The sequence below is a fragment of the Equus quagga genome, chromosome 5 (genome assembly GCF_021613505.1).
Source record: "Equus quagga isolate Etosha38 chromosome 5, UCLA_HA_Equagga_1.0, whole genome shotgun sequence".
In the NCBI taxonomy this organism is placed as follows: domain Eukaryota; kingdom Metazoa; phylum Chordata; class Mammalia; order Perissodactyla; family Equidae; genus Equus; species Equus quagga.
Genome location: NC_060271.1, coordinates 81,192,556 through 81,219,590, shown reverse-complemented (window position 1 = coordinate 81,219,590; position 27,035 = coordinate 81,192,556). Strand labels below are relative to the sequence as shown.

Below are 27,035 nucleotides of genomic sequence, written 5' to 3'. Positions count from 1 at the left end.
AGTAAAAATAGTTTCAAACATCTCACAAAATGGCTAAGCCATTTTAGAATATTTTAAAAAGCAATCTCCCTATTTACTTCTGCATAAAAAAAGTAAATAAATTAGATGGAGGAAAATGTATTTTAAACTGCTTCAGACATTATGCAAAGAAGGAACCATGAGATATGAAGAACAAAAATAAAAATATCCCTGGATAAAATCCATGTGTACAGAAGATGATTCAGGATGTTACAAATAACTCAGATGAGGTAAAGCAAACATGCAATATTTATGTAGCATTCTCTGAAGAAAGGGCATATTTTATTAATCCTCAAGTTCCTTAGCAGATTAATAATAAAAGCTTGATATATATTATCAACAAGTCCAACTGCTGAGCCCAAAGAAAACTCAAATTATTTTAAGGTGAGTTTGCTTCTTTTTCATCTGATTCATCATCCATAACCTAAAAACAAAAAAACAAAGAGAATTTAATACTTAAGAAAAGGATTAGGAACTGCTATTTCCTGATTTTAATATTACTTACTTAACTGAAATACTCTATAACGATGTATGTCAATCCAATAAGAATAAATCTATCAACAGCTCCCAAAGCACAAAGTTTGCATCATAACTTGGTATTCTAACAACATAAAAGCAAACTGAATGTCAGCAAATTAATTAAAGCACTGGACTCTTTTCCTGTCCCCAAAGAGGCTTCCAACAGCAGAGTCTCAGCTGGACAGAGAAGACTATAACAATTAACTAGTATTTCCTAGCCATAAGACCAATGTAATTGACGTTTTTTGTTTTTTTAAAAAGCATCTCACTTACTTAAATACATTCTGGGGGGCTATACCAAACTGTTACTGTACAATTATATATCAGAAAAATGAATCTCTAAAAAAAGTAAAGAAACAAAATATCATAGTAGCAACTAATTATTTTGGTCTTACTCAGATAAAAATTCATTTTAAACCTTAGAAAAATGTGAAGGCTTTTATTTCTAATAAGTGAAGGAAAATACTAATGAATACTTGAAGAAAAAAATGAAAAGATTAATATCTTCTCGTGAGTTAATATATTACTCAGATAATAAAGATCAACTCCCTTGGAGAGGAAAAGAACTATGTAAGCCTAAGAACTTTTTTTTCTCTTCACCGCACCTACTACAATTAAATGCTAATTCAAGTTTATAATCTGACTGCCAATTCATCACCCCACCCTAATAAATATGTTCCTTTGTCAATCCACCAAGTGTCAACTAATATAATTTTTTTTTAAGATTGGCACCTGAGCTAATATCTGTTGCCAATCTTTTTTTTTTCCTTCTTGTTCTCCCCAAAGCCCCCCAGTACATAGTTGTATATTCTAGTTGTGGGTCCTTCTGGTTCTGCTACATGGGATGCTGCCTCAGCATGGCCTGACGAGCAGTGCCATGTCCGTGCCCAGGATCCGAACCGGCGAAACCCCAGGCTGCCAAAGCGGAGCGTGTAAACTCAAGCACTCAGCCACGGGGCCAGCCCCTAATATAATTTTTTAAAAAGGTATATAGAGCATAAAGGAACAAAAATAATTTTTTTAAAAACATCTAAAAGAACCTGGTTCTGATGTGAGACAATCAATGGAAAAATAATTCTCTCATAGTTCCTTTTCAGGGTTGAGTAAAAATGGATATTTACTTCCAAGAAATTGATATTTAATATTCAATCTCAGCAACACCCAATCCAAAGAATTTTGTCAATCAACTCCTATTTTAGGCAAAATATTCCTAAATTTGGAATATTTTCAAACATTTATTTAATACAAACTATGTATAAAACACTTATAACACATAGGGCTAAGGGCTGCAGAACACAAAGACCTAGACATGACTACAGGTCTCTCAAGAAACTTACCCATAGACGCAAGGCTGAAACAGACACACAGAAAGAGGCTTTGGACCAAAGGAGAGCTCAATTCCAAGCAGAGGACTGATAAGGACTTCAAAGAGGAGACGGCATGTATTGTACCAAAAGGACAGATTTTAATACTACCCAGAGATGTGTAATTCTCAAAGGAGCTGAGAAGAGATTCCCTCTCCTTAAAGGCACAGAATTACCTGAAGACTTTTCTCAAATTTCTAATTTGCACACCCTCTTTCCCTCCGTGAGAACCTCTCTCCATAAGGCCATGCCTCTTGGTTGAGAATCATGCAATGAGGATAACTATTACTGCTGAGAATGGGCTTTGCGGTATTCCTTAGGTCTCTTGGGGCAGAAAAAATTTTGACATCAGGTGAGAGGTAAAGCTCTATAACTCTACTCGGTACTGTTTTACTATACAACAAAGTACGATTTCTCAGTGAGCTTCTTGCCTGCATGTTTAAGAACAAGAAGTGGATAAATATGATGTAGTGGAGCTCTTCCACCAGACTTCCAAATCTCATCTGTAAAATTCCATGACGCTTTGAATCCCATTTTCATAATTCTTCTACAACCAGAGCAGCAGCATGCCCTGTAAATCTCAATTTCCTATATACAAAATGGAAATGACTCAGTAACACTACTAGGAGTGCTACTACTTAATATGCTGTGTTGTTAGAAGATTAAATGAGGTAATACTTGTAAAAATGCCTGGCACATAGTAGGTATTCATAACACAAGATAATTCTAAAATAAGGAGGAGCCTTTGGGGCCGGCCTGGTGGCAGAGTGATTAAGTGTGCGTGCTCCACTTTGGCAGCCCAGGGCTCACGGGTTCAGATGCCAGGCGCAGAGCTACATATGGCTCATCAAGCCATGCTGTGGTGGCATCGCACATACAACATAGAGAAAGACTGGCACAGATGTTAGCTCAGGGCCAATCTTCCTCAAGCAAAAATAGGAAGATTGGCAACAGATGTTAGCTCAAGGCCAATCTTCCTCACAAAAAAAAAAAGAAAAAAGAAATAAAAAAATAAAATAAAATAAGGAGGCTTCAAGTCTCATAACAATTGCAACACAAAGATCCAGCCCTTGAAGAAAATGACGGGTCATGAATCTCTTTTCTTTTCAAATATTTATTTTAATAGTAAATCCGAACTGCCATATAATATTGACATACCTGTTCTACGCCTTCTACTTCTGGAATATAAAACTGCAGCATGTTCTGAATTCCATTCTTCAGAGTAATGATTGAACTGGGGCAGCTCGTACAAGAACCTTGGAGTTTCAGCTGGACGATGCCATCTTCAAAGCCTTTATAGATTACATCTCCTCCATCTTCCTGCACAGTTGGCCTGTGGTCACGGAATATTTGTGATATATGTAAAAGAACAGAAGTTTTGTTGAAAAAATTTAATACAACTCAGAGCTTAGATTTTCTATTGGTAAAATTCACAAAGTCAGAGCTACTTTTATAATAGAGAACAATAGGGTCTGGCCCCGTGGCCAAGTGGTTAAGTTCGCACGCTCCACTGCAGGCGGCCCAGTGTTTTGTTGGTTCAAATCCTGGGCGCGGACATGGCACTGCTCATCAAACCACGCTGAGGCAACGTCCCACATGCCACAACTAGAAGGACTCACAACGAAGAATATACAACTATGTACTGGGGGGCTTTGGGAAGAAAAAGGAAAAAAATAAAATCTTTATAACAGAGAACAATAACTGTGGCTAGTCTCATTTGTAACATTTTTTTACTTTCAGATAAAATGTCAAAATTCATTCATACAAATATTTGCTCTATTAAATCATAATCTTGCTTATTAATAATCTTCTCTGGCATTTAAGACTTCAAATTTCCTTTTTTTTTGCTGAGGAAAATTAGCCCTGAGCTAACATCTGCTGCCAATCTTCCTCTTTTTCTATGTGAGCCACCACCCCAGCATGGCCACTGACAGACAAGTGGTGTAGGGCTGCGCCCAGGAACCAAATCTGGGCTGCTGAAGTGGAGCACACCAAACAACCATTAGGCTACCAGGGCTGGCCCAAGATTTCAAATTTCCTAATAATCATAGCGATTACCTAAGATATACTCATTCACTTCTTTTGGGTGAACAGAGGGAGAAGGACACATTCTGGCTTTTTTTTTCAGGTAAACTTTTCATTGAAAAATGGCATTAATACAGAAAAATCCATACATCATGCTTGATCAATTCAATGAATTTTCACAACATGAACACACATTTGTCCCAGACCAAGAAATAAAACTAGCATCTCAGAAGTCCCCCTTGTGCTTCCTTCTGATTATTCCTCCCAACCAAAGGTAACCATTATCATAATTGCTATCACTATTGATTAGTGTCATCTGTTTTTTAACTTTATAATTTTACTTTTTTAACTTTATAATTTATAAATATAGATTCCATCTCGAAAGTACAGTATTTATTCTTTGGTATCTGGCTTCTTTTGCTCTTTATGAGATTCAGCCACATAGTTCATTCAATCTCACTGCTGCATAGTATTCCGTTAAGTGAATACGCCAGAATTTATCCATTCTATTGTTGATGGACATTTGGGTTAGTACGAATTTTGGGCTTTTACAAATAGTATAGCTATGAAGATTCTTGCAAATGTCTTTTGGTATACACAGATCTTACTACTGGGAATATACCTGAAAGTGGAATTGCTGGATCAAGAATACCCATATGTCCAGATTTCGTAGATACTGCACTGCCAAACAATTTTCCCAAGTTATATAAACTTACATTTCCACCAGCAGTAAAGGAGTGCTTGTTGCTCCACATCCTCACCAACAGCTGGTATTGTCAGTCTTAGTGATTTTAACCCTTCTAATGGATTGGCAGTGATATTTCATTGTAGTTTTAATTTGAATGTTCATAACGACTAATGGAGTCGAGCATTTTTGCATGATTAGTGGCCATTTGGTTACTGTCTTTTGTGAATTCCTACTCCAGTGCTTTCATGAAGAGACTGCTCCAGTCTCTATTTGACTGTTTGCCTTTTTCTTAACAATTTGTAGGTGTGTTAAAACATATTGTCATATATGTATTATAAATATCTTCTACTTTGTGCTTTGCTTCTTCCCTGGACCTGGTGTTTTTTGAAAAAGAGGAAGTCATAATTTTATTGTAGTACAATTTATATGTATTTTCCTTGATTTTTCTTGTTTCCTGTCAGAAAAAAATTTGCCTACCCAAAGGTCATGCAGATATTCTCCTATTTTAAATTTCCTTTGTGATTTCTTTGTTGACTATGGATCTTTTTGAAAAGCACTGTTTAGTTTCCAAATATATGAATATTTTTTAGTTACCTGTTAGTGACTGATGTCCAGCTTAATCCCACTGTAGAAAACAATATTCTCAATTATTTCAATCTTTGAAATTTGTCCAGAGTTGCTTTATGATTCAAAATAGTCTATTTTAGCAAATGTTCCATGTAAACTTGAAAAGAATAAATATTTTGTTCTTGTTGAGTGTAATGTTCTGTATGTGTCAATTTAGTCGTTTGTTAATCACGTGTATAAAACTCCTATCTTAACTCACCATTTTATATGCTTTCTCTATTGTTATTGAGAGAGGCGTGTTAGTCTCCCTCTATGACTGTGGATTATTTATTTCTACTTTCAGTTCTAACAAATACTCTTCATTTATTTTGAAGCTGCTATTAGATACATACAAGTTTAAAGTTAGTATATATTCCTGATAAAAATTACACTTTTATTATTATGAAAGATTTCTCTTTATCAGTAGTAATGTCTTTAGCTATAAAATAATTTTGTCTGATATCTGTATAACTAGATCAGCTTTCTCTTACTCATTCTTTTCATGCTATACATTTCTCCATCTTCTTACTTTCACTCTGTTTTGTGTCCTTATATTTAAGGTGTATATCTCATATAAGCAGCATATAAATGGTTGTTTTTTAATAACCAATCTGACAATTTTATTTTTTGTTAATCAACCTATGTACATTAAAATACAACTACTAACATCTTTGGGCTTATATTACCATCTTACTATTTTTCATTATTTTGGATCAAGTATTTTTTTATTATTCCATTTTTTCCTCTGTTGGCTTGTTGGCTATATGGTCTTTTACCATTCATTTGGTGTTTACCCCACAAGATGCCTACTTGGTTTCTTAGTCTCTAATATAAATTAGCACTTTTTTTTTTTGAGGAAGATTAGCTCTGAGCTAACTGCTGCCAATCCTCCTCTTTTTGCTGAGGAAGACTGGCCCTGAGCTAACATCCATGCCCATCTTCCTCTACTTTATATTTGGGACACCTACCACAGCATGACTTTTGCCAAGCGGTGCCATGTCCGCACCTGGGATCCGAACCAGCAAACCCCAGGCCTCCGAAGCAGAACGTGCGAACTTAACTGCTGTGCCACCGGGCCGGCCCCTAAATTAGTACTTTTATCAATTCCCAGATAATGCTAATACTGTAGAACGCCTCCTCTTAAACTCACCACCTGTTACATTTTTGTCATGTATTTTTATTCTAGCTATATTAAAAGCTCTACAAGACATTCTAAGACCTTTTTTGTCATGTATTATACGTCTCTCACGCTTTTTCCTGTATTTTCCATTCTCTTTTCTGTGCTTCAATCTGGATATTTTCTACTGACCTCTATCCAGTACACTAATCTTCTCTGCAGCAGCATCTGTGATGTTCCACTAATCTAACGAGTTCTTAAATTCAGTTATTACACTTTTTAGTTCCAGGATTACTACTTCTATTTTTATAGATTCCAGTTCTCCGATGAAATTCTTCATCTTGTTTTCTATTTTCTTGAACATGTTAATCACAGTTATTTTAAAGGCCATGTCTGATAACTCTAATATCAAGGTTACCCATGGATCTGTTTTATTTTCTCTTGGTCCAGTTTGTAGGTATGCCTATGATTTGTAACTGAATGATGGACAATGTGCATGAAAAACCGAAGTGATCTGGGATTATACTACATCAGAAAGGATTCATCCTATCTTCTGGCAGCAGTTCAATCCACAGTAGACTCAAGCTCACTCAATACTGGACTACAGTTTTATAAGGCTTGGTCTACCACTGGCTTGCTCCCATTTCAAGGGTACAGTCCTCTAGGGAGCCCAGTTGAGAGGCTGTTTCTTGAGGCCTCACCTTCCTTGACAGATCCTAAATTCCAATTTTTGTCACCCCTAGCACCATAAATCTACCAAACTCTATTCAGCTTTCCAACTGCTTTTTGTTTGACTTCTTAGTCAGCTCCCCTACACAGCTAAGAATAAGTAGATACCTCGTGGGGAGAACCTCTGTAATTTTAGGCTTACTTTTTCTTAACTTTTCTTCTCTCTGGGATTTTGACCCTTTAAGTCAAAGCTTCATTAATAATCTAGAATTTCAATTTTTGTCTTCCCATCTCAACAAATTTTCTAAAAGCTAAATGGTTTCTGATTCTTAGCAGCTATGCTCTACACAACTTCTCTTACTCTAGCCTCACATGAAGAATCAGCAAATGCCCCAAGGGAAGCCTCCATGTGCTTCCCTCTCCTACAGGATCTTGTTTGCTTAGGCAGCTATCTAATTGCCTTCAAACCAATTATTTTTTTTTTAAAGATTCGCTCCTGAGCTAACAACTGTTGCCAATCTTTTTTTTTTCTGCTTTTATCTCCCCAAGTCCCCCCAGTACATAGTTGTATATTATTGTTGTGGGTCCTTCTAGTTGTGGCGTGTGGGACACCACCTCAGGATGGCCCGACCAGCGGTTCCATGTTCATGCCCAGGATCCAAACCAGCAAAACCCTGGGCCACTGAAGTGTAGTGTGCAAACTTAACCACTCGGCCACAGGGCCAGCCCCCCAATTTTTCTTTATTGCATATTATCTACCCTTTCTGGGAGCTCTCAGCAGGATCATTGGTCTGCTACAAGAAAAAGTGGAAGCCTGTGGTTCTCTACTCATTTAAATTTATTCTTTATGGGCAACAGCCTGGAAACAGGGGATCCTTCTCTCCTCACAATCCTCCCAAGCACCAAGTCACTTTTTCTTTCAAAGGAATTTCCTATTATAACAATATCAAACCTAAATGGTGACTGTGAAAGACAAATTCCTTCATTGGCTATGTTTAGATAGATTGAGTGTTTTAAAATTTTGAGTGAATATAGAGAATGTACAGGCTTTAAATTAAATTGTTATGGTTACCTATCATGTTTTACATTAAGGTATACTTATTTTGGAACTCCACTATAATTGCATAAACAACCAAAAGTATACTGCTATAACAAAAATTGGCTCTGTAATATATTTACTCTCAGGTAGAAAGATGAGCACATACCGTATTCTAGTATCTAACAATTCCTTAATCATTGCCACAACTTCATCATCTTCTTCAGATCCTAGAAACAATGAAAAATAAAACATATCAACAGCAGAAATTTTATATCCTTGCAAGTACAAGTATTAAAACATGATGATTTTAACTTAACATCTCATTAAAAAAATAAAAGCATAGAATATGTAACTTGGTATGGTGATGTAAGTGATTTTGGGGAAATGGAAAGATCATTCGATTCTCTGAAGAAAAGTTAAGGAGAACTGATCAACTCAACGTTTGGTGATAAAGGGGGGTATACCGAAATAACTTGATCTACTGATGACGTTAGGGTTTGAATTTTTTGGCCAATAAATTTTTAAACTTTCATCATTTTCAAGGATTGAAAAGTAGCAGAGAGAGAGATTGTCCGGATTTTGATGGAAACTTTGAGACAAAAGGTACACCTACTTTCTAAATTAAGTTACATTTTTAATTTCTCAGTTTAGTGGTTTTCAAAATGACAATCATACTAAATAGAGATATAAGCCTCATGGAAATTTCCAAAAAGTCCTACAAATCTGAGAAAAAAGTTGGTTTTTTTCATTTTTTCTTTTTATTTTGTAAGGTTATATACTGATGTTCACTAAAGCCTTTTTATGGGTTTAAAAATTTTTCTTTGAGAAATTTATTTACCTTTGGGAAAACTATAAATGTAGATAATTCAAATTACATTATAACAAACTAGAGTTCTGGCAACAACATAACAACTACTAACATTAAATTATATTAACTTTGAGACTTTTTTTAATAAAAGAAATAAAATATAATAAAGCTAAAATTCTCTTACATCAGCAAACCTAAGTGCCATTGCACACCATCTCTTCCATAGGCAATCGTTATCATGAGTTTAGTATACATCCTTCTAGTACATGTTTACATTTACATGTGTACACTTACACAGATGAGATCACAATGTTCTATATCTTGTTTTTTTTGTATTTGATACACCTTAAAACTCTTTCCATATCAGCATATACAGATATGGCTCAATTTTTAAAATAAGTGCATAGTAATTTTTGTATAGATTTGTCTTCATTTAGCTAATTTCTTATTTCCATTTTTTCCAATTTGCTGCTATTTCTAACAATTCTGGAGCATACATGCTTGTGTAAAGTATGCATCAGTGTACTTTTGCAAATATGTCTATGAGATAAATTCCTAGTGGTGGGATATTTGGGTCAACAGGCTTGTGTATTTTTAAATTTTGGTAGATATAGTCAAATGCCTCTCAACCATTATATCAATTTTACAAATATAGATATATATATCCAACAAGAACACATATAACTGTTTCATGTATTTAAAAATTTGCATAGGGGCCAGCCCCATGGCCGAGTGGTTGAGTTTGCGTGCTCCACCTCGGCGGCCCAGGGTTCACTGGTTTGGATCCTGGACGCAGACATGGTGCCGCTCATTGAGCCATGCTGAGGCGGCATCCCACATGCCACAACTAGAAGGACCCACAAGTAAAAGTATAAAACTGGGGGGCTGGCCCTGTGGCCGAGTAGTTAAGTTCACGCACTCCACTGCAGGTGGCCCAGTGTTTCATTGGTTCGAATCCTGGGCATGGACATGGCACTGCTCATCAGACTATGCTGAGGCAGCATCCCACATGCCACAACTAGAAGGACCCACAACAAAGAATATACAACCATGTTGTACCAGGGGGCTTTGGGGAGAAAAAGGAAAAAGATAAAATCTTTAAAAAAAAACAAAGTATACAACTGTGTACTAGGGGGCTTTGGGGAGAAAAAGGAAAAATAAAATCTTCAAAAAAAATTTGCATAAATGGTATATATGTAGGAGTATGTAAATAAACATATTATTTAATTTTCTTTTATCACTTATTTTCTTTTATATCTTTTCACATTGATATCTCCCAAACTAGTTCATTCCTTTTAACTGCTGAAATATTTTTAAAATATTTCAGGGGCTGGCCCCGTGGCTGAGTGGTTAAGTTCGCGCACTCCGCTGCAGGCGGCCCAGTGTTTCATTGGTTCAAATCCTGAGCACGGACATGGCACTGCTCGTCAAACCACGCTGAGGCAGCGTCCCACATGCCACAACCAGAAGGATCCACAATGAAGAATATACAACTATGTTCTGGGGGGCTTTGGGGAGAAAAGGGAAAAAAATAAAATCTTAAAAAAAATAAATAAAATAAAATACAATATTTCAATAAATATGCTTCTACGTGTTGTCTTATGTACATTTATAAGACTCATTTAGGGTATATATGTACAAGTGAAACTGCATCATCTAAAGGTGATTATACAAATGTGTGTGTGTGTGTGTGTCTGTATCTTTATCATACTGGAGAAAGGAAAAAAATCATCAACTACAAATATAATAGTTACAGCTAATACTTGAGTTCCATGTGTAGTCACTCTTCCAAGTGCTTTCCTGAAAATAACTCATCAAAATAAGGTACAAAAAGCACAAACCACACAGGAAAAGATAAATATACTTGACCATATTCAAAAGAGAAACTTCTGTGCTTGCTGCAGCAACACGAATACTACAACTGGAATGATACAGAGGTGATTAGCATAGCCCCAGTGCAAAGATGGCATGCAAATTCATCAGAAGTTCCATATTTTAAAAAAAGAGAAAAGGAAAAATTTCTGAATGACAAAAGACGTCCTAAACATAGTAAAAAGATAAGGCATGGTTAGGGAGAAGATATTTGCTAGAAATATACATAACAAAGGATTAATACCCAGAATATTTTTTTTAAAAAAACCTGCTAAAATAAATGCAAAAAAGACATACAACTCAATTTTTTTTAAAACGGGCAAAGATTATCAACAGGAAACTTACTGACAAGAAAAATAATGGCCAATAAACATATGAAAACCTTCATGCTCAGTATTAATGAAGTAAATGCAATTAAAACAAGATACCATTTTGCATTTAACATATTGATTAAAAACAATTTAAAGGACACTAAGTGATGATAAAGATATAAGAAAGTTGAAATTCTTATAACTGCTAATTTGTATGTAAATTAGAACAGATTTCAATACAGCAATTCTGCTTCCGGGAATATACTCTAAAGAAACTCTCCACATATGCACAAAGAGACTTGTACAAGGATGCCCACTGCAACAATGTTTGCAATAGAAATTAGCACAAACAATTCACTTGCACATAAGTAAAGGAATAAACTAACTGTGGTTTATTCATATAATGAAATACTACTCAGCACTTAAAGTAGAACTACATTTTTTCAAAATGGATGCATTTCAAAATACCCAGCAAAAAAAGAAAAGTTGCATATAACACAAGTTATTCAAAATTTAAGAACAAAAACCAATATTATATATTCCCTGTAGAGACGTATATGTGTAGTAAAAATTTAAAAACAAACCAAGTGTACATACATCTCTTGAAAGGGAAAAGGGATGGGGGTTGGGGCTTTGGCTGGGTCTTAATACTTTATTTAAAAAGGAGTCTAGGGCCAGCCCCGTGGCCTAGTGCTTAGGTTTGGCATGCTCTGCTTCAGCAGCCTGGGTTTGGTTCCCAGGCGTGGACCTACACTTTTTGGTGGCCACACTGTGGGGGTGACCCACATACAAAATAGAGGAAGATGGGCACAGATGTGAGCTCAGGGGCCATTCTCTCAGCAAAAAGAGGAGGACTGGTAGTGCATGTTAGCTTAGGGCTAATCGTCCTCAAAAAAAAAGAAAGAAAAATTTAGTTTTGTATAACAGATTCAATTTATACACAAATTTTCAAAAGTGATGGGCAAAACTAGTATATCTGAAGTTTCATTTCCTCTGGAATTGGTTCTAGAGCTACATATGATACAATGATAAAAATCTGTACTCCTAAGACTTCTGAAATCAAGACAAGTGTGAAGAAAGTAGAAAAGTTAAAAAAAAAAAGATAAATATTAGTTACCGAATATATTACCTGCTTCTCCTGAAGATGTTTCCTCAGTAACTAAGGGTAAGCCAGATGCAAAGAAATCCATGATTGTAGCATAAATATCTGGTTTCAGTAAATTCCAGTCTAACTCTTCACTTTCCTATAAATATGTGAAGAAAAATGGTATATTTCCACCCAAAGGCATAGACAAATACAAAACAATACTTTCTATGCTTTAGGAATCTTTTCCTCTATATATTCTGTACCATGCAACAGCACCCATTTTTGGAGAATACATGTCAGTTTCACTTCTTAAAGGATCTGACTTAAAAGGAATTTCAGAAGACATAATCTTAGAACACTTCCCATTCATTCATTCATTCATCAAACTTGTTTCAAGTATGCTGTATGTACCATGCCCTATACAGGAGATACTAAAATGATTAAACGACATTTTTTCATGAAGCAAAGAGAGTTAAAATACTGAATAGATTCTCTGTGTTTAACAAGATGATAAAGAGATTTCCCATTCTTTTAAATAGGATATAATTACTTGATCAAAAGGATATCCCACAACTATTCAAAAAATTCAACTAACATATATTACTTAAGAATATTGAAGAAATCCAATGATGCAACTATAGAACCAAAACATATAATGTGTCTTATCTGTGGCTACTGTGCTAGGGCACTTGTGTACCACCAATAAGACCAGTATCCATAAGAAAGAATCCATAACTTTTTCACCTCTATATCTAGTCAACTAGTTGACTCCATAAAAAAAAGATAGGATTCTTAAATACCTAAATAGTGTTAACATCTGAAAAAAAAAAAGGCAGCATGTTTTGTTTTAGTTTTTTAAAGGATAGCTCTTTAGGAGGAAAACTATTAGATACAGTCTATTTAGACTCTTAGGAGGCTGTTAGCCAGGGTCTCTGCTTAAATACAATTAAACATTGAGTCTACAAGCAAAAGGGACTACTTTTGTCATGGATTAAGAAGCAATTTAGAGACAGCACACAGAAGGTAAGATAAATGGGCACTGCTATGGAGACAAGAGCAAAACTAGTGAAGACGCCATGTGATTGGGAATAGGAACTAATTCTAGGTAACATTTTAATAAATTATTTCCAAGACGCATCAGAGTACCTCAGATCTTCAGCAAATAGTGGGCTCTACTGAGTAGGGAAATATTGATAATAAAAAAAATATTCTGAAGTTGAATGAGAAATAAAAGCAGCATATAAGCTGCAAATACACTTATACATTTAGTAAAAAAATATAAATGATGCATAAAGAAGCCCCTGAATTATCAATTACAAATCAGAAAGGAAAACAGGCGATCCTGAAGATATCAGGTAAATGAAATAGTCCATTGTGAGGAAGGTAATTGAAAGAAAAACCAAATCTACTATTCTACCTATTAAACATCAATGTATGTCCTAATTTGGAATATTATTTATTGGTTATGTCATTTCATTAAGAAAAAATAGTGGAGCTGAGAGATTTCAAAAAGGGTAACTAAATTATGAAGGGAAAGGGAAATAAAAGATGACTTACCAAAATCAAATCAAGAAATAAAATTGTAAGATATAATCACGTTTTCATCAAAAGAAAATTTTCAGTGGCCAGACCCATGGCCTAGTGGTTAAGTTCGACATGCTCCACTTTGGCAGCCCTGCTCTGGTTCCTGGGCACGGACCTAAAGCACTCGTCAGCAGCCATGCTGGGGCAGCAACCCACATACAAAATAAAGGAAGACTGGCACAGATGTTAGCTCAGGGCAAATCTTCCTCAAGCAAAAAAAGAGGAGAATTGGCAGCAGATGTTAGCTCAGGGAAAATCTTCCTCACAAAAAAGCATACTTTAAAAAAACATATATATATCAAAGAAAGAAAACTGAAGAATAACAAAGACAGGCCAAACGTCTATAAACTGGTAAAGACTTGGGATTGGTTAACACAGATTTGCTCACCATAATCCTACATTTGGGGTAAACCACTTGTAGCCTGAAAATTCAGTTTAGGAAATTTTACATCATCATTTCCTTCTACAAAAATTTCTTTGAGGGCATACTATGTGCTAGGCATTGTCAGGTGAACTTAACAAGATGGACATTCTTTATCTTCATGGAGTTCACATTCTAGTGCAGGAAAAATAGGTAATAAAAATTTAAAAAATATGATGAAATGTTAAGTGCAATAAAGAAAATAAACAAGGTAATGAGCTCCTGGAAGGAGTGCTACTTTCACTGATAAAGTCAAGAAAGGACATTTTGAGAATTTAGAACAAATAACACTTTAAGCAATAGGGAAAAATATTTTACAATTGGGATATTTGCAAGAACAACCATAGCCACTGGGATTACCACCAAGGAGAAAAATCATAATTCTCCTCCACACATAAATAGCTACAAGAGAATACTGGACTAGATGTAACGTGTTGCTAACCCAGTATGTCCACTTCTATGATGCATCAAGAACTCAGAGTAATCCTTTCAAATTGCTTAAAAGGAGCTGAATGAAAACCTTTGACTTTGATGCAAAATTTGACAAGTGATTAAGTTCAGTGCATATTATATACCAAGTAACAGAATTAAAAGGACACAGCCCAAATTTAAATAGTTCATTTCTCATTAATCTAGTGCACTTAAAAAAGAAACAGCCTTTTCTAGCAGATACCTCAGCTGTTGGAACGGGTAGCACATGTAGCTTGACTTTTTGACTTCTAGAGGCTAACTAAGTGCTGCAGAACCACACAGTCCACGGCTCTCATCTGTGAAGCTCTGAAGTGTTACTGCAGGATCGAAGAATGTGCAGACACCATGATACAAGTGCCCACCTTGAAAGGGGATATATATTCAACCATTCTGTTGGTCAAATATATATATATTATTTGGTTATTTATTTGCTTTTTTTCACTTTATCAATTTAAATTAAGAATTAGTAAAAATAATATTTGGAAGCCTAAATTCTAGCCCTGCCAAAGTTGAGTCTTGGCCCTGCCATAAGGTAGCTATAATCTTGGACATTGCATTTAACCTTCTGAAGCTCAAGTTTTTCTCTTTTGAAAAATGAGGAATCTGGACTACAGATAATTTCACCTTGAAAATTCTACTAAATAATTAACTTTAGAAACGTGAGGGGCCGGCCTCATGGTATAGTGGTTAAGTTTGCATGTTCCACTTCGGTGGCCCGGGCTTTGCTGGTTCAGATCCTGGGTGCAGACCTACACACCACTCATCAAGCCATGCTGTGCTGGCGTCCCATACACAAAATAGAGGAAGAGTGGCACAGATGTTGGCTCAGGAACAATCTTCCTTGAGCAAAAAGAAGAGGATTGGCAACAAATGCTAGCTTAGGGCCAATATTCCTCAAAAAAAAAAAAAAAAGAAAAGAAATGTGAGAAGCAAACAATTTGATATTTTTAATAACAGCATGTGTAAAATATACCAAGAATGGAAATTCTAGAGAGGAACACCTGATTCAGAAAAAACTAAAAGTACTTCACAACTTATTTTATATAATCCTATGTTTACCTTTGTGACAGTGATGAAATCTGGTCCAAAGAAGACACTTTTTACTCCTTCAATCCTAAATAACTGCCTGTGAAAAAATAAAAATAAAATGTTTTATTATGGAAAAGTTTACACATACAAAAAGATAGAGAGAAAAGTCAAAGAACCTCCATGTACCCATCACTAGCTTCAATAATTATCAGCTCATGGCCAATCTTGTTTCATCCTCTTACCCTACAATCCAGCAATCCCACTCTTAGGTATTGACCCAAGAGAAATGAAAACATATGCTTCACAAAGACTTGCACATGAATCTTTATGGTAGCTTTATCTATAATAGCCAAAAAAATTCTAGAAATGTCCATCAACTGGTGAATTATTAAACAGACTGTGTATACCCATATGTTGTAGTATCACTTGGCAATAAAGAGGAATGAACTACTGATACACACAAAAAAGGATGACTCTCAAAAGCATTATGCTAAATGAAAGAAGCCAAACACAAAAGACTATATGGTTACATTTACACGAAACTCTAGAATAGGCAAATCTGTAGTGGCATAAAGAAGATCAATAGTGGGGCCAGCCCCGTGGCCAAGTGGTTAAGTTTGTGCGCTCTGCTTCAGTGGCCCAGGGTTTCGCTGGTTCGAATCCTGGGCACGGACATGGCACCGCTCATCAAGCCATGCTGAGGTGGCATCCCACATGCCACAACTAGAAGGACCCACAACTAAGATATACAACTATGTACTGGGGGGCTTTGGGGAGAAAAAGGAAAAAAAAAAAAAGATCAATAGTTACCAAGGTGACAGATGTGTTAACTCATTTCACAGTATATATGTATATCAAATTATTCTATCATACACCTTAAACTTACTCAATGTTTTATGTCCACTGCATCTCAAAAAGGCCGGAAAACATTTTTAAATAAAAAGTCATTGCCATAAAAAAAAATGACCAGTGGGGGCCAGCCCTTGTGGCCAAGTGGTTAAGTTCATGCTCTCTGCTTTGGCAGGGTTTCGCCAGTTCAGATCCTGGGTGCGGATCTAGCACTGCTCATCAAGCCATGCTGGGGCAGCGTCCCACATATCACAACCAGAAGGACCTACAACTAGAATATACAACTATGTACTGGGGGGCTTTGGGGAGAAGAAGACTGGCAACAGATGTTAGCTCAAGTGCCAATCTTAAAAAAAAAAAAATGACCAGGGCATGGAGGTGAAGCAAGAGGCCTGAAAATGCAAAGGGAAAAGAGGGATATTTTGCAGTGATAAAAATGTTCTATATTTTTATTTTGGTGGTGGTTACACAATTATACACATTTATCAAACTCACTGAATTGCATACTTAAAATTGGTGAATTTTATCGCATGTAAATTATACCTCAGTGAAGCTAATTTCTAGAATCCTGTGAGAGGAGAAGAGGCAGACTATAACTTGAAAAGTCCCTACAGGGGACTTTGAAATGCCTCTTCCTTCTCCAATCACTGATGGATGTACCATCCCTAGTATACACTCTACAGCAGTTTCCTTATTCCCAACCCTAGGAATAAAAGCGGACACTCCAAAGAAGGTCATGGTTTTCCTTTTCTTTGTCTACCATTACAAGAGTGCTATCAAAATTGCTGTTTTTAAATTATTTAGGAATTTGTCTGAAACAATGTCATCTGAGTCATGTATACAACCACTCAATATTAAATTTAAAAGTAATTATAGGGTTCTTGGTTCAGCTTATGATCCAATAAACCCAAGCACAGACCTTGGAGTAGGCCCTTTGATTGGCTCGGTACATCTGCACTGTTAGCAAAGCCTTTTTTTCCAAATGAAAGGACCACGCAAAGGAATCGACCTGATCTATGGGCCATGTCATGGAGACTGCTTTAGGCAAGAGTTCACAGGTTCTGTCCCTAAAAGGAGGAAAAAGCTGAAACAGGAGTTTCAAACATTATCATACACGCTTTGCTTTTTAGGTTACTTTCCTTGGGACAATTTCAACTTGTCAACATCCAAAATAAAATATGATACCCAGAACTGAACACAATATCCCAAATATAGTCTGACTTGTTCAAGGTACAAAGACTGTCACCTCTCTTGAGCTAGACACTATGACTCTGTTAAAGTTTGATTGACTTTTTTGAGCACTGCATCATATTCAACATGAAGAACTAAAAGGTCAGATTCTTGTACTCCATAATTGTGCTATTCATTTAAAAACTTCAAATACAAGGCTTAATATCTGTTCCTGTTTGATTTTATCTTATTTGCTTTAACCTATCACTCCCGCCTAGTGAAACTTTTTTAATTTCTCTGAATTTTGCCATCCAACATATAAGCAATTCCTCCCAAGTGAAAAACTGATAATTATATCTTTATCAATGCTGTTGATTAAAAAAAGTATTGAACAAACATGCCAACTACAGAGAGACAGAGCCCTTTCACATGTCACTAAAGACAGGTTTACACTCTGCTTACACTTCTTTGTCTTGTCCATAAGGATAGGAAGAAAGAAGTCAAATGCCTCCCTGAAGTAAGATATACTACTCTCTATTCATTCATTCAATCAGTTACTCATTCATTCAACAGATATTTGAACGCCTCTGAGTACTAGACCCTGTACAAGCACTAAGGATACAATGATGGACAAGACAGCTGGGTCTCTGTCCTCATGAAGCTTACATTCTAGCTTACAGCAAAAACATTCTCTGGGAAAAAAACAACAAAAATAAGATTGATTTTGCTTAACTTTTAAGATAATAAATTCTGTGAATCCAGGAAATAGGCTACTTTCAAAAGACTACTTTGAAATGGGCTTTTGCCAACTGAATATCAGACAGAAATAATCTCCAACTAACCTGCAACTGACTTAATTAAGGCCTTTTCACTTTTACATTTTTTAAAATACAAAATATGTGAACTCATACTTGATATAAACATTTCAAACTATACATATAAAGTGAAAATGCCTCTTGACCACTCCTCCCAAACCCTCTGTTACCGGTTTGGTGTGCATTCTTCCAGATCTTTTTGTCAGTGCATTTTTGTTGTTTGAGGTTTTTGTTTTTATATACATAATAATCATATTCTACTCACTGTTCTGCAACTTGCTTTCTTTATTTAACAATATGTCTTAGAGGTCATTCAATGACAGTAAATATGGGTCCTCCTCATCCTTTTTATTATCTGCAGACTATGGATGGACAAAGTTTACCTAACTCTTCCTGTTGATGACTATTTAGATTGTTTCTAACTCGTTACCATGACCAACAAGGCCACAGAGAACATCCCTGCACACACCTTGTGTACATACACAGGTATCCTCTAAAGGAGTGTTTTTCAAACCCACCAGTAAGTTGTGAAATAAACTATGTAGTGACCAGGATCTTATCTAATAAAATAAAACAGAACAGAGGAAAATAAAAAGAACAAGAAAGGAAACAGAAGAACGCATTTCACACTCCTAAGGTGAAAACTGTCCTCTCAAACACCTGTTTCATACATACATACACATGTATCTGTGTGTGTATACACACTTATATATGTATATCTGTGTACATACATATGTGTCTGTCTGTCTGTGTGTCTGTTCATCCTGGATCATAATATAAAACATTTCTTCAGTGTGGCTTATATAAAAAAGTGCGAAAAACAAATGCTCTAAGGTATATTCTGAGAAGTGGCATGTTTAGGTCAAAGGAAATGAGCATTTTTATCAATTAGAAATTTAAAAAACCATTCCTGAGATAAGCATATATCTGGCTTCCCTAAATGAGACATATAAAACGGCTGTAGTATAGAGATAGTTATCTAAGCTTTATTTTCCAAATATCCTTGGCAATCAGTATCAAGCTTAGGTTAACAAAAACTTCAATTGTTGTTGACTGACTCTAACATTTCTTTTTTTGGGGGGGGGGGGGATTAGCCCTGAGCTAACTACTGCCAATTCTCCTCTTTTTGCTGAGGAAGACTGGCGCTAAGCTAACATCCATGCCTACCTTCCTCCACTTTATACGTGGGATGCCTAGTACAGCATGGCTTTTGCCAAGCGGTGCCATGTCCGCACCCGGGATCTGAACCGGCGAACCCCAGGCCACCAAGAAACAGAACATGTGAACTTAACTGCTGCGCCACTGGGCCGGCCCCCTAATATTTCTTATTGTAAATAATATCTCTAGCTATCAGTTAAACAAGGTTCATTCCAATAATTTCATCATTTATGCTTTATCATCTAAGATACATTTAACATGTGTTTATCTAGTAAATTTAAAAACTGTCTTTGCTGACTAGTCTGATATCTATTATCATTTCTAGTTCTGAGTGGAACATTTCAGAAACAATTCCATTTTTAAACATCCAGAAATTTATCCTTAAGAATAAAATGAGCAAGTTTTCATTGCTTTTTAAAAAGAGAGTTTTAAAAACTTAGGATGGATATTTACCATATTATCATTTTGATGGATTTTTTTTTTCTTGAGTAAAAATACAAATTTTCATTTAGTTATGCTACAGATCTCTCAAATAAATCACTTTTCAGGAGAACGGTTTCCTAATAGCAATTCTTATTTTTCGTTATCTCTTAACTGAAAAGAAAATACAGTATTCCTTACACTGAAAAAAAATGCAGTGCACATAAAAATGCAATAGCTAAATATTGGCTGCCTTAACCCCAAAGTCAGTTATTTATGTTTCTTGGTAAAAGCAAACGAAAAATAGTAATATACCTAGCCAGAGGGGAGCGAAATGCTGCAGCTGGTGTGGGAAAATCCATGGTCCTTGTTTCAAGAACTGGTTTTCCTGGAATAAACTTTAAACTGTTGGGATTTGGGGTATCTTGTGTTTGAATAAACATGTATCTGACTAAAAGAGAAAAAAAGAAGAAAGAATGTTATTCTAGAAAAAACAGCAGTTAACAAATTTACAGAATATGGAGGGCTCATTTTCAGAGAACCAAAAGAAGTAAGAAAAATTAGAAAAAATAAAATAAGGCTTTATTCTCCAAGCTGACGAAATAAGAATTTTTAAAGACAAGAGAGAAATTTATCAATATATTTAGGATAACTGCACTGAATTTTATATAAATACTAACTATTTAGATAGCTTTGTTACTCAACAGATTCTAGCAATATCCTACACTTAAGTAGGAAGGTATAACATAATTCAAGAGTCTTATGCGTATTCAATTTGGTGACTTAGAACCAATGGCTATCACAATCACAAATCATCATCACTAGAATATTAAAACAGTAAAATGTTACATTCTCTTCTTTCCAAAGTGCTACCATTCTTTTAAAGACAAAAAATTTATAATAATAACTAATATTTACTGTGTGCTTACTTATTACATGCCAGAGACAGGGTCAAGTGCTTTAAATGTATTCAAGCTTTTAATAACCCTATGAAGAAGTATTATTATTACCATTTAACAAATGAGGAAACTGAAGCTTAAAGTAACTTGCCCAGTGGTATAGTTAGTGACATTATAAATTATCACATAAGTGGGAATCTATGCGAATTACTTTCTGGAATACTTTTGAATTATCTTTACAGGTTCTTTTCTTCTCTGTTTCTTCTGAGGCCATGTTTATATTGAGAATGAATTCATTACAGCAATAAAGAAAGAACAGAATCTTTAATTTCCTACCTTCCTATTATGATTATATAGCTTGTAGGACAAAAGTATAGTACTGGGGTTTTAACAGTTTTAAAACTATTAAACAGTCCCTGATTATTTATTATGAAAATAAATATTCTGACCCCCCCAAAAAAATTCTCATCTTAGAACAATATACTGAAATAGGTTAATTCATTGAGTAATTATCATGTGCTGGGCATGGTGCTAAGCACTGTATGTAAATTACATCATTTAATCCTTATATCCTGCCAAGGAGGCATTGCTTTTATCTTATCTTACAAATGAAGAAACTAAAGCTCAAAGTCACTCAGTCAGTTAAGTGATACAGCCAGCATCCAAGCCCAGCCAATTCCCCAGCATTGACTTGTGTAACCACGGTGCATACTGCCACTCCATGCTGGTAAGTGCCAAGCATAATAGGAAATATATTAAGATCAGTCTTCCTATTTTGTCATACTCCTCATACCACATATCTTAAGAAAGATAGTAAAATATCAAAAACAACAGTTTTATTTTAAATTACAAAGAGATTAAATTTGGCAAAACATATGGTTGGTATAGAAGTGCTTTTCTCAATCATTACAAGAGAAGATTCTAATCTGACAGCTCAGAGTTGTTTTTGTACCTTGCCATGCAGTTCCAGCTAACTGATGTTAAGTCATTTCCTTGGTGAAGCAAAAAATGAAACTAAACTCCTATACATTTTGCTTAAGTCACTGTCCTATAAAGATATCAGTTGGTGACTTGGTAACCAGGCAAATTCTAAAAAACAGAAAAATTAAAAATGATAACCTCAATGTGCAAGTACTTGATTTAAAATATACATACTTCCGGGGCCAGCCGGGTGGCGCAGCAGTTAAGTTTGCATGTTCCCCTTCAGCGGCCCGGGGTTCGCAGGTTCAGATCTCGGGTGAGGACATGGCACCGCTTGGCAAAAGCCATGCTATGGTAGGCGTCCCACATATAAAGTGGAGGAAGACGGACATGGATGTTAGCTCAGGGCCAGTCTTCCTCAGCAAAAAGGGGAGGATTGGCAGCAGTTAGCTCAGGGCTAATCTTCCTCAGAAAAAAACCACAAAATTTATACCTCCAACCAATAAATTCCTCTGAAAATCTGCATTACAAGGGAACCATTTTTGAGATGGAACATTAAAGAAAGGACTGCTACTAGTTTCTGTAAATATAAAGACAATAAGGTTCTTTTAACCCTAATTCTGACCAATCATTTCTTACGGTCTTTCTTAATAATTTATTGGTAACCAAAATCTCTGCACTCAATAGGCACTCTATCAATATCTGAAGAATTAAATCTGGATTTATTTTATTCAATCCATTTGTGTAAAACTATACACACAGAAACAAAAAAATTTTAAATATTTGAAGGTGAGAACTACAAACATAAAAAAATTTAAGACAGCATAATCTATATATACTGTCTGAAGTAGAAAATATATGACATCATTACATAAATTTTCTCTTTTCACAATGAACAAAGCTATTTCAAAAGAGTAATTTGACTAGATATTAACAAAATCATTCCAATTATAGTCTAAATTGGGTTTAATTAGGCATTTCAAACATGACTTCCAGGTCCATCATCCAGAAAGATGCCCCTGAAGGTGTTGTAAGGGTTACAAGAGGATAGAGAGACTGATCTAAAATAATTTTTCCCATTACGTTTGGTACTAATAGGTAATAGATAAATAGGTAGGTATAAGTTCCTCCCAAATAAAGATTAATGGTGCTTAAAGTCCATATCAAAAACTAAAATCAGGGCCAGCCCCCATGGCATAGTGGTTAAGTTCAGCATGCTCCACTTAGGCGGCCCAGGTTCAGTTCCCAGGCATGGACCTACAACACTGGGTTAGTGGCCATGCTGTGCTCGTGGCCCACATACTAAAAAAATAGAGGAAGACTGGCATGGATGTTAGCTCAGTGCCAATCTTCCTCAGCAAAAACAAAACAAAAGAAAAAAAACACCTAAAATCAGCAGGTTTCCAATTTGAAAAACCTAGATGACCACATAATTCAGTCCTACAAAATTTAAAAGTCCAATTAAAGTAGCTTAACATGGAGTAGCTGAGTTACTCCATATTTATGTCTAAATTATTCTGTGATTCAAGCTGACAGGCAAGGCACTCGTGTTCTTGCCCCAGTACACAGGGGAGGTAAGGTCTCTACCCAATCCAACTCATGCCTATAGCCAGAGTGAGTCACCTTCCAGAGTAAGGCCACAAGGAGACATTCAAGGTAGTGATGGAAATGGAGATGGGCCCAGAGCTGAATCTAAACTCTTAGAGCTTCATAAGTGCATATAGGCAGGTGTTTACACACACACACCCTCCTCCCATGGTTCCCTAACCACGTGACAGTGTTCATATTGCAATAATCTTCTATCTTCAAATCTATTTTCACTATTAAAGAATATAAAAGTATGTAACATCAATAAGATTGTCAACAAAACGACAGCAATTAATTTTGACAAAAAAAAGAAAAACCACATTCAAAGTACTACAGCCTAAGGCCTAGATGAAAGTAGAAATTTACTGATTTTAGAGGTATTCTTATCAAAATAAGGAGAGTAACGGATGGCAACTAGACTTTTGGTGGTGAACACAATGCAGAGGTCAAAATATAATGATGTACACCTGAAATTTATATAATGTTACAAACCAATGTGACTTCAACAAAAAAATAAAAATATCAATTCTTGGGGCCGGCCCAGTGGCACAGCGGTTAAGCTGGTGCACACATTCGGCTTCAGCAGCCTGGGGTTCGCTGGTTCAGATCCAGGCACAGACATGGCACCGTGTGGCAAGCCATGCTGTGGCAGGCATCCCACACATTAAGTAGAGGAAGATGGGCGCGGATGTTAGCTCACAGCCAGTCTTCCTCAGAAAAAAAAGGAGGATTGGCAGATGTTGGCTCAGGGCTAATCTCCCTCAGGGGAAAAAAAAAATTGATTCTTCCACACAAAAAAATTGAGGGCAATAGCTTAAAATACATGATTCTTTGAAACACATTTGTAACTTCTTTTTACAATATTTTCATTTCAGAAATCATTTATTGAGCAACTGTATGTTCCAGAAGATGTGTTACACAAGATACTGAGATTTCATGATCTATTGAACACTGTGCTCAGTATTCTCAAAATTTAACGCCAAAGATATGTGTAAGCAAATAACTACAGTAGAGTATGATGGTATAACAGAAAAAAAATGCTATGTTCTTTTCATAGCCATCTGAATAGAAAATTGACAAATTCTAATCTTTTATGACCCACAGAATGTCATTCAAGCACAGTTTAATTAGCTTCTGAAACACAATTTGCTCAAAAAGATGAAATTTTACCTGTGTTACATACGGTTGCAGGTAGTGGGAAAAGTGGTCTTTGTACAAACTGATGCAGAGGCTGTTTCTTAATGGTGTATGTATTCATCACATGACAGAATCTACATTTAAAAACAAATAAAAATGACATTTTAAGACAATCTTTTAAGCTTGGTTTCTACTTCTCACATATTAAAAAAAAAAAACCATAAGGAAAATAATAGCAAAGTCAAATTTTCATTTTCCATCCACATTATTTCCACTTCCTTAGGCAAGCAATAGCTACAAACAATTTAAAAACAAGAGCTCAAGGGGGAATTTACAGCCTCAGTAACTACACAGGATAGTGCAATATCCGGTATAAAAAACAGAAATGCATCTACGTTAGTGATTTATAACCTGGAGTCCTAGGTTCTTAGCTTTGCATTAAGGAGACAAAGAACCACAAACTGTTTTTCCCCTCTTTTTAAATTTTTAAAAATTAGGTAGTAGAGTCACATGGTTCAAAATTCAAAGGGAATTTTGTAAATACAGTGAAAACTCTTCCTCTTTTTCTGTCTCTACCACCATGATTCCTTAGAAAGAGATAAGCTATGTTACCTACTTTGAAAGGTATTTCAACGCTTCAAAAAGTCTAATAGAAAGTGTACTATTCTCCTCCAAACTGCTCAAGAAGCCAACAATCTACATATGCTTTTTTATTGGAAACATATTAACCCAGTGTTGCAACTTTGGTTATTTTACTCTGATAGAGAAGTGGTGATTGGCTATTTTTTTAATGGCTTTGCCAAATTAAAAACAAAGGCAGAAGGGAAAAACCAATATTAATGGAAAAGGAAATAAAAGGAGACATTAGTAGTGAAATAGTTTAGAAATCTGATGCATTACTTTAAAATCCAGTTTACCTCAAAATTCTATTGCTATCCATTACAATTTTCATTTCACTGGAGTCATTATGGAATTTCAAGCATATATATGATGACTTCTTTTAAAAACATTTCTGTGATTATTTTCACCTGCAAACTCATTAAGGGGAGAGACTGTCTTCATTTCCTATGTCCCCGTAGCAGGCGCGATGGCCTCCGTTCCTCATCTCTAAAATGAAGTTAATACTCACAGCTCCCCCATAAAGACTGCTGCAAAGATGGATCCAGATAACGCAGGTAAAGTGCTTAAAAGAGGGCTAGGCCTAACCATTCAATAAATGTTAGCTGCCACTATTATCACTATGTGATAGGTTGCCCAGTAATTATTTACTGAATGAAGTTCAAGGTTTGGGGAGAAAACACTTTTATCTACAGCTCATTGTCTAAATCTTGAACAGTCTGGAATATGGAAATACACTGGAAAACCAGTATTCTTGTCCCTTCAGCCCAGGGAAAGGCAGCAGAATGGATAAATATTCGGACAGAGATGGGTGTAAACTAACAACATGGTAAAGGTAAGTTAAATTATTTCAGGGAGACAGCTACGCAAATATGAGAGAGGGAGGTACGAGGTCACTAACAAAAAATCCTTCTGCAAACTTAACTGTTTGAGGAAATGCATTTAAACTTCAAGAGCATCCTTAGCACTAAACCTCCTAACACTCACGAGATCAAATCCCATCAGGCCTTTTTTTCTCCTTTTGTTCTAGAAGCAAAACCAAGGTATAACACCTACACAGCTCCTTCCACCTAACCAAGGTTGACAGATGTCGTCGGGAGGCCAAACTCAAAGGCAGGGCGCATGAAGCGGGAAAACACAGTGGGTGTAAGTGGCGGGAAGGAAATCTGGGTCTGGATTCTCATGAGTTCCATCCCTTCGAAGCTGTGTGACCTCACACAGGTCACGTCCCCTTTCTGGCCTGCACTGAGAAATGAAACAAGGTATGCTCTCCCATTGTGTAACTTTCTGATTTTGTGTTTAACAGGCAGGGGAGGGAATGTACGTGGTGAAAGGGCTGGAGATCACACGATTTTAAAAGGAGCTCCTCCGTCTGGTCTCTACAGCCGGGTTCTGGGAGCCTCCCCGCTGCAGGGGCTCAGAGCCCGAGATCGGGCACAGCCGAGGCCGCCCGGACCGGGGCGCGGAGCGGCCTCACCGACCGCCGCCCACCTCCGGGCTACCCCTCAACTGCGCCGACGGGGCGGACCCAAAGCTCGGTCACAGGCACTTCTCCCCGCTGTCTGAGAAAGGGTGGGCACGGCGGTGGCCGCTCCGCTGGCTAAGCTCGGCGGCACCCCTACACGCAGCTCCGGGCTCGTCACCTACCGCGTGCGCAGCCCCGCTGCAGCGGCCACAGCTTCCCAGCCCAACCGGGCCGCCGCCGCCATCTTTGTCCGAGTGCGCAGGCGCGGGACTGTCCTTCCCCCGTACTCCGAGCCGCAGAAGCCCCGCGCAGGCGCAGGCGCAGGCGCAGGCCGGCCGGGAGCTGGAGAGGCACCGTGGGGAGCGCAC

At 36.6% G+C, this 27,035-nt stretch overlaps 1 protein-coding gene and 1 non-coding gene across 2 annotated transcripts; one reads left to right on the top strand and one right to left on the bottom strand.

Moving 5' to 3' along the window:
- Positions 1 to 273: 273 nt before the first annotated feature.
- On the bottom strand, positions 274 to 26,961 carry NFU1 (NFU1 iron-sulfur cluster scaffold). Its single transcript, XM_046660063.1, has 8 exons — positions 26,850 to 26,961; positions 24,618 to 24,718; positions 20,356 to 20,491; positions 15,659 to 15,725; positions 12,166 to 12,280; positions 8,212 to 8,272; positions 3,060 to 3,234; positions 274 to 442 (listed from the first exon to the last, which is right to left on the bottom strand). The coding sequence occupies exons 1-8, from the start codon at positions 26,909 to 26,911 to the stop codon at positions 398 to 400; spliced, it is 762 nt and encodes a 253-aa protein (XP_046516019.1). The 5' UTR covers positions 26,912 to 26,961; the 3' UTR covers positions 274 to 397.
- Positions 10,745 to 10,851, top strand: LOC124240521 (U6 spliceosomal RNA). Its single transcript, XR_006888910.1, has one exon. It is a non-coding gene; the product is annotated as a U6 spliceosomal RNA (small nuclear RNA).
- Positions 26,962 to 27,035: the final 74 nt, after the last annotated feature.